The 15,776-nt window shown below is 37.0% G+C and overlaps 2 protein-coding genes across 6 annotated transcripts; one reads left to right on the top strand and one right to left on the bottom strand.

Annotated features, from left to right (window-relative positions):
• Positions 1-264: 264 nt before the first annotated feature.
• On the bottom strand, positions 265-7,086 carry LOC111467021 (casein kinase 1-like protein 6). The gene is made up of 15 exons (XM_023111786.1): positions 6,972-7,086; positions 6,322-6,620; positions 6,182-6,222; positions 5,186-5,255; positions 4,461-4,609; positions 4,273-4,368; positions 3,939-4,009; positions 3,720-3,781; positions 3,570-3,633; positions 3,365-3,449; positions 2,793-2,919; positions 2,387-2,460; positions 2,230-2,293; positions 1,972-2,087; positions 265-902 (listed from the first exon to the last, which is right to left on the bottom strand). The coding sequence occupies exons 2-15, from the start codon at positions 6,395-6,397 to the stop codon at positions 636-638; spliced, it is 1,362 nt and encodes a 453-aa protein (XP_022967554.1). The 5' UTR covers positions 6,398-6,620; positions 6,972-7,086; the 3' UTR covers positions 265-635.
• A 1,154-nt stretch (positions 7,087-8,240) lies between these two features.
• On the top strand, positions 8,241-15,057 carry LOC111467020 (protein CHROMATIN REMODELING 8-like). Of its 5 annotated transcripts, none has more exons than XR_002714472.1 (9): positions 8,241-8,490; positions 8,615-8,760; positions 9,045-9,575; positions 9,716-10,139; positions 10,952-11,819; positions 12,154-12,763; positions 13,052-13,516; positions 13,715-14,490; positions 14,735-15,057. XR_002714472.1 is itself a non-coding variant. In XM_023111784.1 (9 exons), the coding sequence occupies exons 2-8, from the start codon at positions 8,671-8,673 to the stop codon at positions 14,396-14,398; spliced, it is 3,672 nt and encodes a 1,223-aa protein (XP_022967552.1). In that variant the 5' UTR covers positions 8,241-8,490; positions 8,615-8,670; the 3' UTR covers positions 14,399-14,427; positions 14,735-15,057. The 5 variants fall into 5 exon arrangements, 4 of the variants coding, with proteins under 4 accessions (XP_022967552.1, XP_022967550.1, XP_022967551.1 ...); XM_023111784.1 differs by having other exon boundaries at positions 13,715-14,427; XM_023111782.1 differs by lacking the exon at positions 14,735-15,057 and having other exon boundaries at positions 13,715-14,688.
• The last annotated feature ends 719 nt before the right edge of the window (positions 15,058-15,776 follow it).

The following is a 15,776-nucleotide window of genomic DNA, read 5'->3' as shown; positions in this document are numbered from 1 at the left end:
TCAATTTGTTAATAAGAAGCCATGTTTATAATCTCGATTTAAAAAATAAAATAAAATAAAATAAAATAAAAGATTATAAGAACTTTCCTGGAAAAGCAAGAGACCATTCCTCCTCCATTGAAAAGGCTCAGGAATTGTCTGTTTCCATCACTACAAAATCAAAAAAGGAAGCAGAAGAAGGTTCCTTTTTAAGGCATTGAAAGTCAGTGTTTCTCCAGCAGCCAAGTAGTGAGTGGGTGCAAAACAAAGATTTTTTGTTCATGAATTCATAAGCTACTTCAAAGGAAATACAGTTTTTATTACAGTTACTTGGGTCACAAGTAGAAATGTTCAACGTCAAAGTCTGCATCTTGAGTGGCGTCTAAGAACATAATACGATCGCCCGCCCGCTGTAAACGCTTCAGAGGGCAAAGGGCTGGAAAAAAATAATCCTGGTTTTTCTTCTGGGGGAGGGGGGAGGGGGGTGGGTCATACAAGATGTGTCAACTGACCTGCTGCTGCATTGTTGGTTCATGATCGGGTTCGGGTTGGGATTGGGCGATGTCCATGTACAGGAGAGAACAGAACTAAATGATGCATATAATCGCAAATGCGTATGCCAAATACCCTACTAATGAAAACCTTCTTGTTACTTGTTACTTCCTGATTGATAGAAGTTCGAAGCTTCGGAGGGGATCGTCACGGTTGCCTTTTGCAGTTGATGTTCGAACAAATGAGGTTGGCTTTGTATCGTAAGAAGAATGAAGTCTTTGAGTGGTAGAGGGGCGTCCAGTGCTCGCAACTAGTCGACGAGCCTCACTGTGATCGGCAGAAGAACTAGGCTTGCTGTTTGCAATTACAGCTCTTCTCGAGGAGCTTCCGTATCGGGAAGAAGAACCACGTACACGGTCAGAATCAGGACGCTGAAAACAAGGATTGCAATAACTTCAATTAGAAAGTTAATATAACACCACATTCTACAAGCATGATCTCACTAAGTGCAATCACTACAACAATAATGAACGAAGTATCCTCCAAAATTCCCAAGTGCAACTATAAAGATTATAGCTAAATCTTTCCCCAAATGCAACATTTGAGTAGAATATGGTTCTTCAGAACAAATGAAGAACAATGATACGTTACAGAAAATTTATTCGAACGAGCTAGTTCAAGAAACAGCTCTGAAAATTCGATCTGAATTTCGTTGTCAAACAAATCTAAGGACAATAATCATATCCAACCAAAACTAAACTAAGCAGACACTGCAACGATTATAACCAGGCAACTCCTAAGGCTTGGTTCTTAGCCCTGCAGCACGCCATTTTTACTAGTTCCATTTCATGTACCAGTTTTATGGTTTTCACTTCACGTTTTCTGTTTTTTTCTCAAGCAACCTTTGGTTTTGTTTCTTCCAATTCGTGTTTTTTGCTTTCGTCCCTTCTCTAGAGCAAGCTGAACAAAACTACCCATTTTTTTCCAACTTTCTTCTCCTTTTCGCTACATAAAAGCACACCCGAGGCATGCGTCAGCTCTTCTATTTTCGGTGTCCCTCCCGAAATAGAAAGAATATGCACCAAAAGGGCCAAACAACCTCTCTTCTTGTAACAGCCAATCCCACCGCTAGTAGATATTGTGCTCTTTGGACTTTCCCTTCTGGGCTTCCCCTCACGGTTTTAAAATGCGTCTGCTAGGGAGAGGTTTTCACACCTTATGTTTCGTTCTCCTCTCCAACCGATGTGGAATCTCACACTTCTCCTCCCATAAATAGTCTCTTCTCCATCCGTGAACATTACGTCAGGTAACCATTCAAACTTGTAACAAGAAATAATTTTAAGAATATAACAACCAAGAACAAAAAATTGGAACTGTAATAGAACTTGCAAAGATGCAATAAAAGATGTAAATCAATCCAATCTAGAAGATTCAATAGTAAGATTTGGATAAAGTAATACGTTATTAAATGATGGTTCAAAATCAATGAAAGTAATTTACCACATCCTCATAAGCCTTTTGTTTAGAATGATCAACATGTGGACTGGAACCGGAAATATTCCTCCTGGAAAATGCTTCGACTGCACCTGACAATCTTTCCCGGATCTCTTTCCCAACTTCAACAAATAATACCAACAAGTAATAAGCAATATGTTTAACGCTAAACTGGAACTTTATTTCTGAAAATTTATGTTTCTTAGTCTTTTTTTAAGAAAAATAACAATAATTCTAAACGAGAAAAACTTCAAGGAAGCAGACCTGAGGTTCTCTCTGGCCTTTCTGCAGATGGCCCTGGAGTAACTGCGGCTTTCCCACTTGAGTGCTACAAAATGGGATCAGAAACCAAAATAACAAATCCATATCACACACACACATATATATATATAAACAAAAGGAAAAAGTTGCAAGTATTTACTCGTCCTCTGGAGCCACCTCCAATTTGAGGGTACTTTAGAATAGTCCAGTCAAACACATAATCAAATTGATAGCCTGAAAGGAAATATTCAGATCCTTAAGAAATCCATACTCATCGCTGAATGGTGTAATGGACAACGAAAAAGGGAGATAAAAGCAAGCCATGAAAGTTCAAGCAACAAATTCGTTCCAATAAGAAACCGGATTACATTAAGATGAATGAATGTACACCAAACTAGGTCATACAAAAACAGAGGTCAAGGCCTATGAAGGAAAAAATTACAGAAAATGGCTTCACTTGAAGGAGGGGAAAGGAAACCTTCAAACGAAGGTTTAATATAGAGGGCTAAAGAAATAAATATTGTGAATATAAAGTTAGAAGGTTCAGATAAAGAACAATGAATTACCTAGTCGTATGAACAAGTCACGAAAAAGTCGTTTTAAATATGAGTAATCTGGTTTGTCTTCAAATCTCAGTGATCGACAGTATTGGAAATAAGATACAAACTCTGGTGGATGTGATTTGCAAAGCGCCTATAAAACATAATTACAATTAATAGCAGCAATAGTAGCATAGATAGAGACCAATTGCTCATAAAAGAGACATACGTTCTATGATCATGGTGAGGTCGTGTTTGGAAATAAAAATATATCAACAAAGAATAAAATAAATTGTATAATAGTATCAGTGTTATAGCATCACCATTTTTATACTCTGCCCGATCTAACGAAAGTTTCACTAGTTGTTTTTTTTAATTCTCAAGGGGAGGGCGAACAAACACTGTTATTGATATTAGTAAGAAATACTAACTAATTATTATATATAATATTAACATAAAATAATAGTAATTATGATTAAAATAATAACTTAATACTTGAAATCAAACGATCGTTATTGAAAATTTGATCATTCTAAATGATAATTACATATACGAGCACATATGCAGTACATGTTTTTGTTTTAGATTCTTTGGGGTACCTCAGTAGAGGTGGAAATCTTTTTTTCACTGATCCTGTCATACTTTTGCTTCTTGGTGCCTGCTTTGAGACCCTGCCAGGGAAGGCTGAAGCAGAAATTTTACAGTCATTATACACAAACAAAAAACAAGACTAGAGTATTCATGTATTCCATTTGGCTGCCCTAAAACATGCATGAGTGTTCTTCAGGAGTTCAGTAGACTAACCTTCCTCGTAGGAAATACATAAGCACATAACCAAGAGACTCTAGGTCATCCCTTCGGCTTTGCTCTGCCCATAAAAAAGCATAATATTAAAAAAAAAATGCTGAGACGTTTACGTTGTTTTGAGTTTCATCCCCTTCCAAAACTACTCACCAACTCCTAGGTGAGTGTTAACACTAGCATAACGAGCTGTGCCAGTGAGGTTCTTGTTTTCCCTGAAAAAGTGAGGTGGAAAAACTGTAAAGATTCTTGTACTTAACTGAATCTTCAAAGAATTGGATAATTTAAAACAAAATAGATACATATGCTGTCATGTCATGTCGCAAACAGAACCATAATTTTCTCAGCTCTGAGGTTAAGATCAGTATCAACCTGTATGGTATGTGCTTATGAGTTTGCAGATCCCTGTACTTCTTTCCGAGGCCATAGTCAATGATGTATACCTATAACGGCATTATTACACAAAACACTGATTAGAAAAAACCGTGAACTGTTATTGCAATTGCCTATAACAAAAATATCATTATCCTTAATCGAAACTGCATCAAATACAAAGGAACAATACAAGACTTTGCTACTTCAATCATTCTTACCCATTATCCTGAATTTCTGTCAATAATTTGAATCACTAAAAGACTAGAACCTCACAAAATCTCCCTTTGATAGGGGGCATAGAGGACCATACAGAACCACATAAAAATAGTACCTGATTGGCTTTCCGCCCAAGTCCCATTAAGAAGTTGTCGGGCTTTATATCGCGATGGAGAAAACCTCTTGAATGCATGTACTCAACCCTGTTAATCTGAAAGTTACAATAAATAGGTCGGGGTTAATTAGTTGGACCATCCAACCAATGCTCATGTAGACAACACAAAAAGAGCCCTGCACACTTACTAATTGATCTGCAAGCATCAAGACAGTTTTCAATGTGAACTTTCTATTACAGAAGTTAAATAAATCTTCCAAACTTGGCCCGAGAAGATCAATCACCATAATGTTGTAATCACTCTCAACTCCGAACCACTTCAGGTGGGGGATTCCCGCTTCATCAACAAAATATAGAATTTAATGACATCATAAAAGAGCTTATTATGAAAATGAAGACCTCATTCAAAATTTTGCAACATGTATTTGTATCATTCATTTGGCTACAAAGAAACATCACAATGAAATGTCTACCAACAAGTTTAATTTGGTAAGAATTGCATTCATCAGCAAGTTGTTGGAGAAACTGTAACAACCCAGATCCACCGCTAGCAAATATTATTCTCTTTGGGGTTTTCCTTTCGAGCTTGAGGCTTTAAAATGCATCTGCTGGGGGAAGGTCTCCACACCCTTATAAAGGGTGTTTTGTTCTCCTCGCCAACCAATGTGGGACATCACAGAAACTTACCTAAATATCAATGAATTTAATGCGAACTATTTCTTCTAGATAAAGACCAAACATAAATTAGGTTACTAGTACCAAGAACATCTAACTGTCCCCTAGCATTTATCGTCCAACGGCAAATGATGCAAATTAAAAATTTTACATTTTTACCTGCCCATTAATTAGACAATTAGACATCCATTTACACAACATCTAATGATCAGAGAGAGAAAATGAGAGAGAGACTTACTTCCTCCTTGAAGAAGCATATACAATTTGGACTCATAATGAAGCTGGGGATGTTTGGTTTTCACAGGTTCCTGAAAAATAGCAACTAAACTTAGAACAATTCATAAAAAAACTGTCTTCTTTAACTAATTGTATTTATTCCTCAAAATTTAAACAAGATCACTCCAAGGACCTGAAAGCTTTGGTAAAAAGAGATTACTTTAGCTTGAAAGCATACGATATGAACAACCAAAGATTAAAATATCTTAACATCCAGGGGCCACTTATTACTCGTTCAAAAATCAGACTGTCAGAAACAAGCGATAAAACATAAAAAACAAGTTCCTAAAATCAAAGGAAATGAGGTTGCTCATTAAGAGAGAAAGAAAAAGAGGTAAAGGGAATCAATTAAGTAAAATGATGTTTTGATCTATTAACAAAAAATTACTGTCTGTCTTGTAAGAGAAACCAGGAGAGATATTATCAAGAAACGCTAAGACAGCATTCCTTCCTCTCATATCAAGGTAAAAGGGAATATTGTTAACCACCAGCTTATCAGTTCCTTCCTGTTCTAGTCCTCTCATCCAAATGAGCCATACACCTTATATGCAATGGTCTTATCGAGCTTACAAATGTCGTTGAGATCAGATCATATCAATAGCACTAGTTGCAAATTTCTTCCCTAAATTGGTATAATAGTAATGATCTCTTCTTCTTCTTTTTTCTTTTTTTGAAAATCAGTTGCCTTTTAGCAATGAATGAATTGAGAAAATACTCAGAAGAGTATATTGGCGAAGTTTCTTTCACAAGTTGATTGAAGTAGACTGGAAAGTATTTTACGATCAAAGGACCTCATAGCCAACAACGAGATTATCAACAAGAAGAAATCATTTGAATCTATCTTGATACGAGTAAACAGACATTCGATGCAGCAATTACTAATGATGAAATAGTAAGTAGTTAGTTGAAATCAGAACAAAAATCACAAATATTCTTCCATTGAAGCCCAATCACTTACTAGTTTGACAGCAACCTCCTCTCCGGTTTGCACATTAACAGCTGCAACAATAAAGAAAACAAATGAATCAAAACCACGCTTACTGTATAGAGAAAAGTTGTAAAAGAACATTAAACAAGGGAAACCATTGCGAGACAGACCTAAATAGAGCTCTCCAAAAGACCCACTCCCAATCTTCCTCCCCAGCTTGAACTTCCCCGCAATCACATGGTCCATGATCCAATTCTTTAATCAAAGTCAACCCAAAAGCTAAATGCAACAACACCAACTCCGATTTTCTTCAAATCGTCGTCTATAAGAGCACGATCCTTTTTCCGGCCGGTAATTCCACTGCCGACGACTTCAGCAGATTAGACAGATTGAGTTTCTGAAGAGCCTCACAACAATCAAATTGAAGAACAAGAAAGTCCCCCCAGATTACAGTAGACGATGAATCAAGCTGTTAGTCAAAGAAGATGTTACAAATCAAAACTAGTCAAAGAAGTTGATCCTCTTCAACTACATATTTTAGGAATCGAAGCCCTGATGAATATTCAACGCCAGACGGCGAATTAAAACCCTAGTTTCAAAGAAATCAAGCTACATTGACTGAAAAAACTGAATATTAAACGAAAAATTCGTCGAAAGATGAAATCAAGAGGAAAAAAAAAATTTTTTTTTGATGGATGAAAGGAAGATAACAGTAATCGAAAAATACGGGATTCGGATCAGAGATTTAGGACAAAAATTTCGGGGAAGAAAATATTTATCTTGAACATGAAGAAAGGGAAAGAGAAAAAATGGATGAGACCAGAAAAATCGTGGCGATGAGAGAGAGAGAGAAGGCAGAAGTATAAGAAGAACAAAGAGGTCAGGCCGCCGATGTATTTCTCTCTCCTCTATTTTCTCTCTCTAGACTTTTTTTTAGTTCCTATTTTCGTTAAAAATCATAATTTTAATATTCCACTTAAAAACAATATATTTAATTATTTTGAGCTTTTTTTCCAATTATACCCTTAGAGATAGACTTGAAATTTTGGATTAATTAAATCGGTGACGCCCATGGTTAACCAATCATCGAGCCAGGTTGAGTCTAATCATTAGATTGAGTCGAGTCGTAGTTGGGTTGGTTATTTTTTGAAATAATTTTAAGAAATTATATTTATCCATAATATATGTTACATTAATAATCCATTGACCACCGCTCGTCGTTGTCGACAAACTAATGCCCATTGACCAACGTCGACAACCGCCACCACCCCCATTCACTATTGACTATCACAACCAACAATCCTTGCTGACCACCACACACCTCCAAACCTTATAATAATCGGTTGTGGGTAGTTAATGATCAAGATCGAGGACTAATTACGAACGACGGATTGTTAAAAGTGGTCGTTGATTCCAATTCTTAATCATCAATGACTGAAGCTATCATAATATATTAAATTTATATCATAAATTATCTATAAAAAAAAAAAAAAGTTATACCATGTCGTTTAAAAATATATATATTTGTAATTGGTTTGAAGCAAATACACAATTTTAAAATTAATTTAAAACAAAATTACTCATTAAAATAAAAAAAAAAAAATCTAAACATTCAATTTTATATTTAAAAATTTATTAGATCTATTTGGAAATGGTTTTTAGATATAAATGCACTAAATATAAAATTAAAAATTTATTAACCTATTTCACATTATAGATAAAAAAATTATAATTTAAAAACTTATTAAATATTAAAAAAAAAACATAAATGCAAAGAATTAAATTTGTAATTTAATTTTTTAAAGCTAAATTAATTAAATAAATTATGCATTTTGTCTCTTAATTCGAAATTTGTAACTTATGCATTTTTTAAGATTTTATTTTATTTTTTGAAGTTTGAGGGGTATTTAAAAAAAAAAAAATAATATTTAATATGATATTAATATAATTTATGATTGAGGCGCGCACGTTAGGAGACGATGGCTAAGAGCTCACGTTAGCCACAAACACAAGCCGTGCCCCCAAGTTTGTTTCTGGTCAGAGCGACGAGCCGTCAATGCTTGTTTAAATAAATTAATAAATTAATAAATTAAATTAAAAATAAAAGCTGAAGAAATGTTTGAAAAACTGCGGCCAGTCGGAGGCGGCGACGGGCCTTAATTTAGGTTTCAGGGAATCCCGCGATCTTCCGATTCATAGTCAAGAAATCGGATTCCTTCGCTCATCTCTCTGATACGCTATTTACAGAGATTTCTACATCCTATTTTGCCTTTAATTTTTTTGTTTGATCGAATTGGAGTTAGTTCTCCGCTGGTTGCTTCACGGCGCTTCCAATTCAGGTTTCAACTTTGTCTCATTGGTCGGTTTGAGCATTTAAGTATGAACGAACATGTTAGATGCGAAGTTTTGTCGACTATGGGAGTGAATGTTGTGGATTTGATGCGCTTTAGTTTTGTTTGGTAGGTTTTGGTATTGGCTGTACAGTGCAATGCGTTGTGTGAACTTGCGTATTTGATGCGATGGAGGAAGAGGAGGATCGGATTTTTCTGAACAGCTTGGGTGTGACGTCTGCTAATCCGGAGGATATAGAGCGGGACTTGATAGAGGAGGTAGTGACCGGAGTTCTTAGCAAAATTCGCTTAATTTTTCGTGTGTAGCGTGTCACGATTTTACTGTTTAGGTTCATAATGGTTTTGGGTAATTAGATTATCTTTTTGATTGCCTAGAGAAAAATGTGAGTTGTCGATTTAGTACATCAGTGCTGAAATTAACTTATGGTTCTAGCTGTTTTACATGAAATTGAACTCAGTATGCAGCTCCTGAGTTTCAACTGGAAATCAGTTATGAACTTATTGCAGTTAACATCATTGAATGATTTGTTTTTGTATTGAAGGCAAAAAAGAATAGTGAGAATGGTGCTGATGTTGGAGGAATTGCGGAAGAGAACGCCTGTGAGAAGTTAGATACCACTGATTTACCTTCTGCCAGTCATGTGCTGCTCCATCAGAAGCTTAGGGCTGTTGAATACGAGATCGATGCTGTTGCATCGACAGTGGAATCAGGGAAGAAACTTGAAAGAAATGAGCAACATTCTCATGTTGGTGCTGACCCTCAGGAGTATGGGCGTGAAGAGGACGGTGTTTCAGCTTCTGCAGATGGCCTTCAGCATGCACTGGCTGTTGACAGGCTAAGAAGCTTGAAGAAAACCCAACAGCAGTTGAAGAAAGAACTTTCCCATTTGAACGACAAGCATGCCGAGACATTATTGGAGATAGTCAAGGACAGATCAAAACCTAAAAGAAAGTCTAAAGAGGTTAAGAAATCAGGAAAAAATGGAGAAAAGAGGTTGAAAGTTGTGTCATTTGACGAAGATAACGATTTTGATGCAGCTTTGGATGCAGCCACTGTGGGCTTTGTTGAAACAGTGAGTTAAACTGTTTTCAAATGCTATTCTCTGTAAGATGCTTAACAAGTCTTCTGTATCTGTTGAAATAGCTTTTTACATTTGAGATTGGAAAAAAAAAAGTTATGTGACAAGGGTGTAACTTTCATTCTTTGTCTTAGGAAAGAGATGAATTGGTGCGGAAGGGAATTTTAACACCATTTCACAAGCTAAAGGGCTTTGAGCGCCGTCTTCAGAACCCTGGGCAATCAAGTCTTCAGAACGCCGGGCAATCAAGGCCTGAAGTAAAGGGGGAAGAAGAGGAAAATGATGACTTTGCTTCTGACAGTGTTGCTAAAGCCGTCCAGTCAATGTCAGTGGCTGCACAAGCTCGACCGACCACTAAATTGCTTGATCCGGAAGATTTGCCGAAGCTTGATCCGCCAACTCGTCCTTTTTACAGGTTAAAAAAACCTGCAAAGGTTCCCCTCTCTGCAGAAGACAAAGCTACAAAAAAAATAAAATGCAAAAAGACTAGACGGCCTTTGCCAGACAAAAAATACAGAAAACAAATTGCCATGGAGGAAAGAGACGAGGAAGCTGCTGGTATGTCCCTTATTTAGCTCATGGTTGTTCTACACTTATTCTCTCGAAGTTCATTTGGCGGTTTCCTTGATTCTATGGTTGGCAATTGTATCTTTTACATGATTTGACGTCTAAATTCTTAACCTTGTTGTCAATTAATTGTATTGAATATACTTTTCTAGCCTCTGGTCTAGTTGTCATCTTCTCTGTGATCTAAGAAGGCTAAATTTGTTGTCCTTCTGCAACTAGAGTACCACAAGGCGTCAACTGAAGCCCTTGAAGACTTGATATGTTTAATTGGCTTATTGTGGACTTGTGAATGGGAATAATACTCTCATGTTTCAGGATTCTTTTAGTTACTATTTCCTCTTTTCGTTTATAATTTGGTCCTCAAACTCATTCTGCCTAGTTGTCAAAGATGAGTATTGGACAGTATATTCCTCAATGACGCTTCAATGAATAGCATTCTATGGCAGTTGCATAATAGCAATCATCTGGAAATGAATTAGCTATTATTGTCAAGTCCTCTTAGCCTCATATTCAGATGTTTGCAAAATACTAGAAAAATTTCATAGATCTATTGGAGTTAGTTAGTTGAGAAGATTTACTTCCTTCTGTACTTTTTTTGATAGTTACATGCATGAAGTCAGGCTGTTACCAGCATCTATCTTACTTAGTTGAAAATTTGTTGTAATATAGCATTGATCTTCACCGTGGAGTGTTTTGCTGAATGAGTATGTCACTGATTGTTAGTTTTATTACATCATCTTTAGCTTAGGATATGTTTCGAAGAACATTTTTATTTGTACCTGATTGTGTTATTCATGTTGCAGAGAATATGTCAGATGGTTTACATACATCAGGTTCTGAAAGAGAAAATTCAGGAGATTTAGAAGATGATGTTCACGAATCTTCTTCTGTAACGCTTGAAGGCGGGCTGAAAATTCCTCAGAGCATATTTGATCAGCTCTTTGATTACCAAAAAGTTGGGGTCCAGTGGTTATGGGAATTGCACTGCCAAAGGGCTGGTGGAATTATTGGAGATGAGATGGGCCTTGGGAAAACGGTCCAGGTCTTGGCCTTTTTAGGTGCATTACATTTCAGTAACATTTATAAACCAAGCATCATCGTCTGCCCTGTTACACTAGTTAGACAGTGGAAGAGGGAGGCACGGAAATGGTGCCCGGACCTTTTGGTGGAAATCCTTCATGATTCTGCTCATGATCCCACATACAGGAAGATGCGAGAGAAATCTTATGAAAGTGATGAAAGTGAAGATTCAGAGGAAAGTGATTATGGGAAAAACTCACAGTCCAAAGGCACAAAAAAATGGGATTCCTTGATAAACCGTGTTTTGAGGTCAGAATCCGGTATGCTCATTACCACTTATGAACAACTACGACTGTTAGGTGGGAAGTTGCTTGACATTGAATGGGGGTATGCAGTCCTGGATGAAGGTCATCGTATTCGAAATCCAAATGCTGAAGTCACTTTAGTTTGCAAGCAGCTGCAGACAGTACATCGCATAATCATGACGGGTTCTCCAATTCAGAACAAATTGACTGAGTTGTGGTCCTTGTTTGATTTTGTTTTCCCTGGGAAGTTGGGAGTGTTGCCTGTATTTGAAGCAGAGTTTGCAGTTCCTATATCTGTTGGTGGCTATGCTAATGCCTCTCCATTGCAAGTATCAACTGCATATAGGTAAATGTTGTGAAATTTTTGTCAACGTTTGAGTTCTTATTTTTATTGTTTTCCCCTCGTTTCTGCCTCTTTTCTGGTAAATGTTTAGAATTTGTAAGTGTACTTTGTTTTGAATCTTCGGCCTTTAGGAGAGTTACTAACGATTACAAATTCCTTGTGGGCTTACTAATTGAGCTATGATGCTGGTAGTTATACGGGGCGGGTTTATCATGATGATACTTAAAAGACGTTTTAATGGAAAAAGGGGATGGAGGTAGTTCTTTGATCTCGTGTGCTCTCTCCCTTCTCCTTCAGTGGCTTAACATTACCTACCTTTTATGTTATCATTATGCAGGTGCGCTGTCGTTCTTCGTGACTTAATTATGCCCTATCTTCTTAGAAGGATGAAAGCTGATGTGAATGCACATTTGCCAAAGAAAACCGAACACGTTCTCTTCTGCAGTCTAACTTCTGAGCAACGTTCTGTCTATAGAGCATTCCTTGCAAGCTCTGAAGTGGAAAGTATTTTGGATGGGAATAGAAATTCTCTTTCTGGAATTGATGTAATGCGTAAAATTTGCAACCACCCAGATCTACTCGAGAGAGAACACTCTTTCCAAAATCCCGACTATGGGAATCCTGAACGTAGTGGAAAAATGAAGGTAGTTGAGCAAGTGCTGAAGGTCTGGAAGGAACAAGGTCATCGTGTTCTTCTTTTCGCGCAGACCCAACAGATGCTTGACATTTTAGAGAGATTTATGGTTGGAGGTGGTTATACTTACAGGAGGATGGATGGTGGTACTCCTGTCAAACAGAGAATGGCCTTGATTGATGAATTCAACAATTCATGTGAGGTGTTTGTTTTTATTTTAACAACCAAGGTTGGTGGTCTAGGAACCAACTTAACTGGAGCAGATAGGGTTATAATCTTCGACCCTGATTGGAATCCATCAACCGACATGCAGGTAATATGTCATGTTTCTGATTTTCTGTTTTAATCTATGGAAGTAGTTGTTCGAGACCTGTTCGGTAACGTTTGTTTGAGGTTCATCACTTTGTTTAAACCAGGAAAACTATGTTGAACTACTGTACTGCCCCTCTTGCAGTTTAGAAGTCAGCATCTTTTATATTCTTCTGCTTATTACAATATTATGGAAGATTTTGTTCCTATTCTCTGCTACAGGGTGAGAACTTTACATTATTATATTCAAGCGATTCGAGTCTAATTTTGTCATTGATTTTTCCGATTACAGGCAAGGGAGCGTGCTTGGCGTATTGGTCAACAGCGAGATGTGACAGTGTATAGATTGATCACTCGTGGAACTATAGAGGAGAAAGTGTACCATCGACAGATATATAAACATTTTCTCACTAATAAGATCTTAAAAAACCCACAGCAGAGAAGGTTCTTTAAGGCTAGAGACATGAAAGATCTCTTTACACTGAACGAGGATGCGGTGGATGGATCGACAGAAACGTCAAATATTTTCAGTGAGTTGACCGATAGTGTAAATGTTGTTGGCGTTCAGAAAAATGAGAAGGATGAGCAAAAAATTGGCCGTGGCTCTGTATCGTATACAGATTCTGCTGATGAAAAACCATGCAAATCAGAGACTGAAACTTCTGGAAGAGATGATTCTGTAGAGATGGGTCAGGGTCGTGGAGCAGACGAAGACGAAAATATCTTGAAGAGCCTCTTTGATGCGCATGGTATTCATGTAAGTCTCTCCTTTTTTTTTTGATCTTTTATATGCATTTTCACGTGTATTGTTAGAGTTTGTTTGGAATGACTTTGTAAACTGGTCCTTAGTCTTGATGACCACAGTTGAGATAGCTGAAATTTTCTGTACAGTTGTTTTGTCTTTGTTTTTCCTCCTCTTTCTTGTGGTTTGCTTTACATCCTTCTCGATATGCAGAGTGCCGTTAATCATGATATCATTGTTAACGCTGATGATGGGGAGAAGATACGACTAGAGGAGCAAGCTTCTCAAGTTGCACGTAGAGCAGCCGAGGCATTGCGCCAGTCGAGAATTCTGCGAAGTAATGAGAGTGTCTCAGTTCCAACATGGACTGGAAAAGCTGGAACCGCTGGTGCACCATCGTCTGTGCGTCGAAAGTTTGGTTCAACCGTTAACTCTCTGGTAAACAACAAATCCAAATCTCCAGATGAAGCATCAAGAAATGGAGCTAGCCATTTAAATGGCCTTGCAGCTGGAACATCTTCCGGAAAGGCCTTATCTTCAGCTGAGCTTCTGGCTAAAATCAGAGGAAACCAAGAAAGAGCATTAAGCGCCGGGCTTGAACATCATCAACCAGCTCCTTCAAGTAGTTCAAACAACGTACGAGGTGCCGGTGTCGGTTCTTCTCGATCATCGAAGAACCTTTCTGGAGTACAACCCGAAGTATTGATTCGGCAGATATGTACGTTTATTCAACAAAGAGGCGGATCCGCTGATTCAGCCAGTATTGTACAGCATTTTAAGCAGAGGATACCCTCAAATGATTTGCCCTTGTTTAAGAATCTGCTGAAAGAGATAGCAATATTAGAGAAAAGCCCCAGTGGATCACTCTGGGTTCTGAAGGCAGAGTATAAACAGTAATCTAAGCACAGATAGTTTATACTTCCATGGTACCAATCACTCCGGGCCTTTTCCACTCCTGACTTTCTCAGTTGGAATTTTGTGTAGGCTCAGTTAAGAATTGTTTCTGTTTAAAAAAGAGTCGATTCCATAAACTTTTCTAAACCACTCTTGAGAATAGAAATACGTTAGAATCTTGAACGAAAATCGAGGCAGGTATATTGTTTTAGGTCTAATTTTTGTTCAATATTCTACAGATTTCTACTCATAGCATGATTTAGAAACGTTTATGAAAGGTCAAACTATTCCTTTCGTTCTTTCCTTCTTTTTTTTACTAACCGAACTTGTGCCTTACAGGGCAATGATATCGTGTAGACGTGTACAGCTAACAGGAAGCAGATTGCGGATGATCCAATTTGTAGAGTCTTTGATCATGGATGATGGGTAGCCAAATTTTCAATTTGTAGATGTAGACTTATTGTTTATTGCAAGTTAAATGTTCCTTCGGTTCATGAAAGACTAGAAACCTGACCATTCCATCAAGATCCAGACATTCTTTTACTTCCATTCCTGTTATCAATTTTTTTTTTTAAGTAATTATACCAGTCTGGTATATTTATTAGGTTACAATTCAGCCGACTACGAGTGCCTGTTGATAACATTCGAGGTGCATTACGACATATATGTCGATTTTAGCACAACCAAACTGGCTAATATAGATAGTTCGACTAATTTTTTCTGCATCCAAATGAGATCTAAAACTTTTGAAGACAACCCATGAGGGAAGAGAAAGAACACACTTTGAAAACTTATGCTTGCATGTTAAAGGTGTACTTGGAATGACATTTTAGAAGATGACAATAGGCTCGTATTTCTTTACCAAGGTAATTTCAATAACTTATTGGCTCAATGAGGCCTACCTAAGGGTATTCTAATGACTCAATATCTCAATTAATCTAAACTATCCAATCCTGAACCATAAATATTGGGTTAGGTTAGGAGTTGAGTTGAATTTTTGGAAGATCGAAAAATTTAGTTCGATTTGCAAGTAGATATTTTCTTGGTCGAGAATAGGGTCACACCCCAACTCAAACCTACCCTACTTGTAAAAAAGAATTAAGAATATTTGACGTTTGTAACCGATGTTAGTGATGTGTTATGACTCGTAAATATTTTATATTTAAACTTTATGAAATTTAAATTATTAATGCAACATATATATAGTAGAAAAGTAATTTTTTTAAAAATAATTTCGTGAACTCAATCACCAACCTAGCAAATCCAAAATTTCGAATTGGTCAAAAAAAAATTTCTAACCCAACTCAATCCATATATATCCCTATCACCGTATTATATACATGACCTTATTATATACATGACGCGGACATCCATTTATGAG

This window comes from Cucurbita maxima, unplaced genomic scaffold, assembly GCF_002738345.1.
Source record: "Cucurbita maxima cultivar Rimu unplaced genomic scaffold, Cmax_1.0 Cma_Scf00032, whole genome shotgun sequence".
Lineage (NCBI taxonomy): Eukaryota > Viridiplantae > Streptophyta > Magnoliopsida > Cucurbitales > Cucurbitaceae > Cucurbita > Cucurbita maxima.
This window is presented reverse-complemented; position numbering and strand designations above follow the sequence as displayed.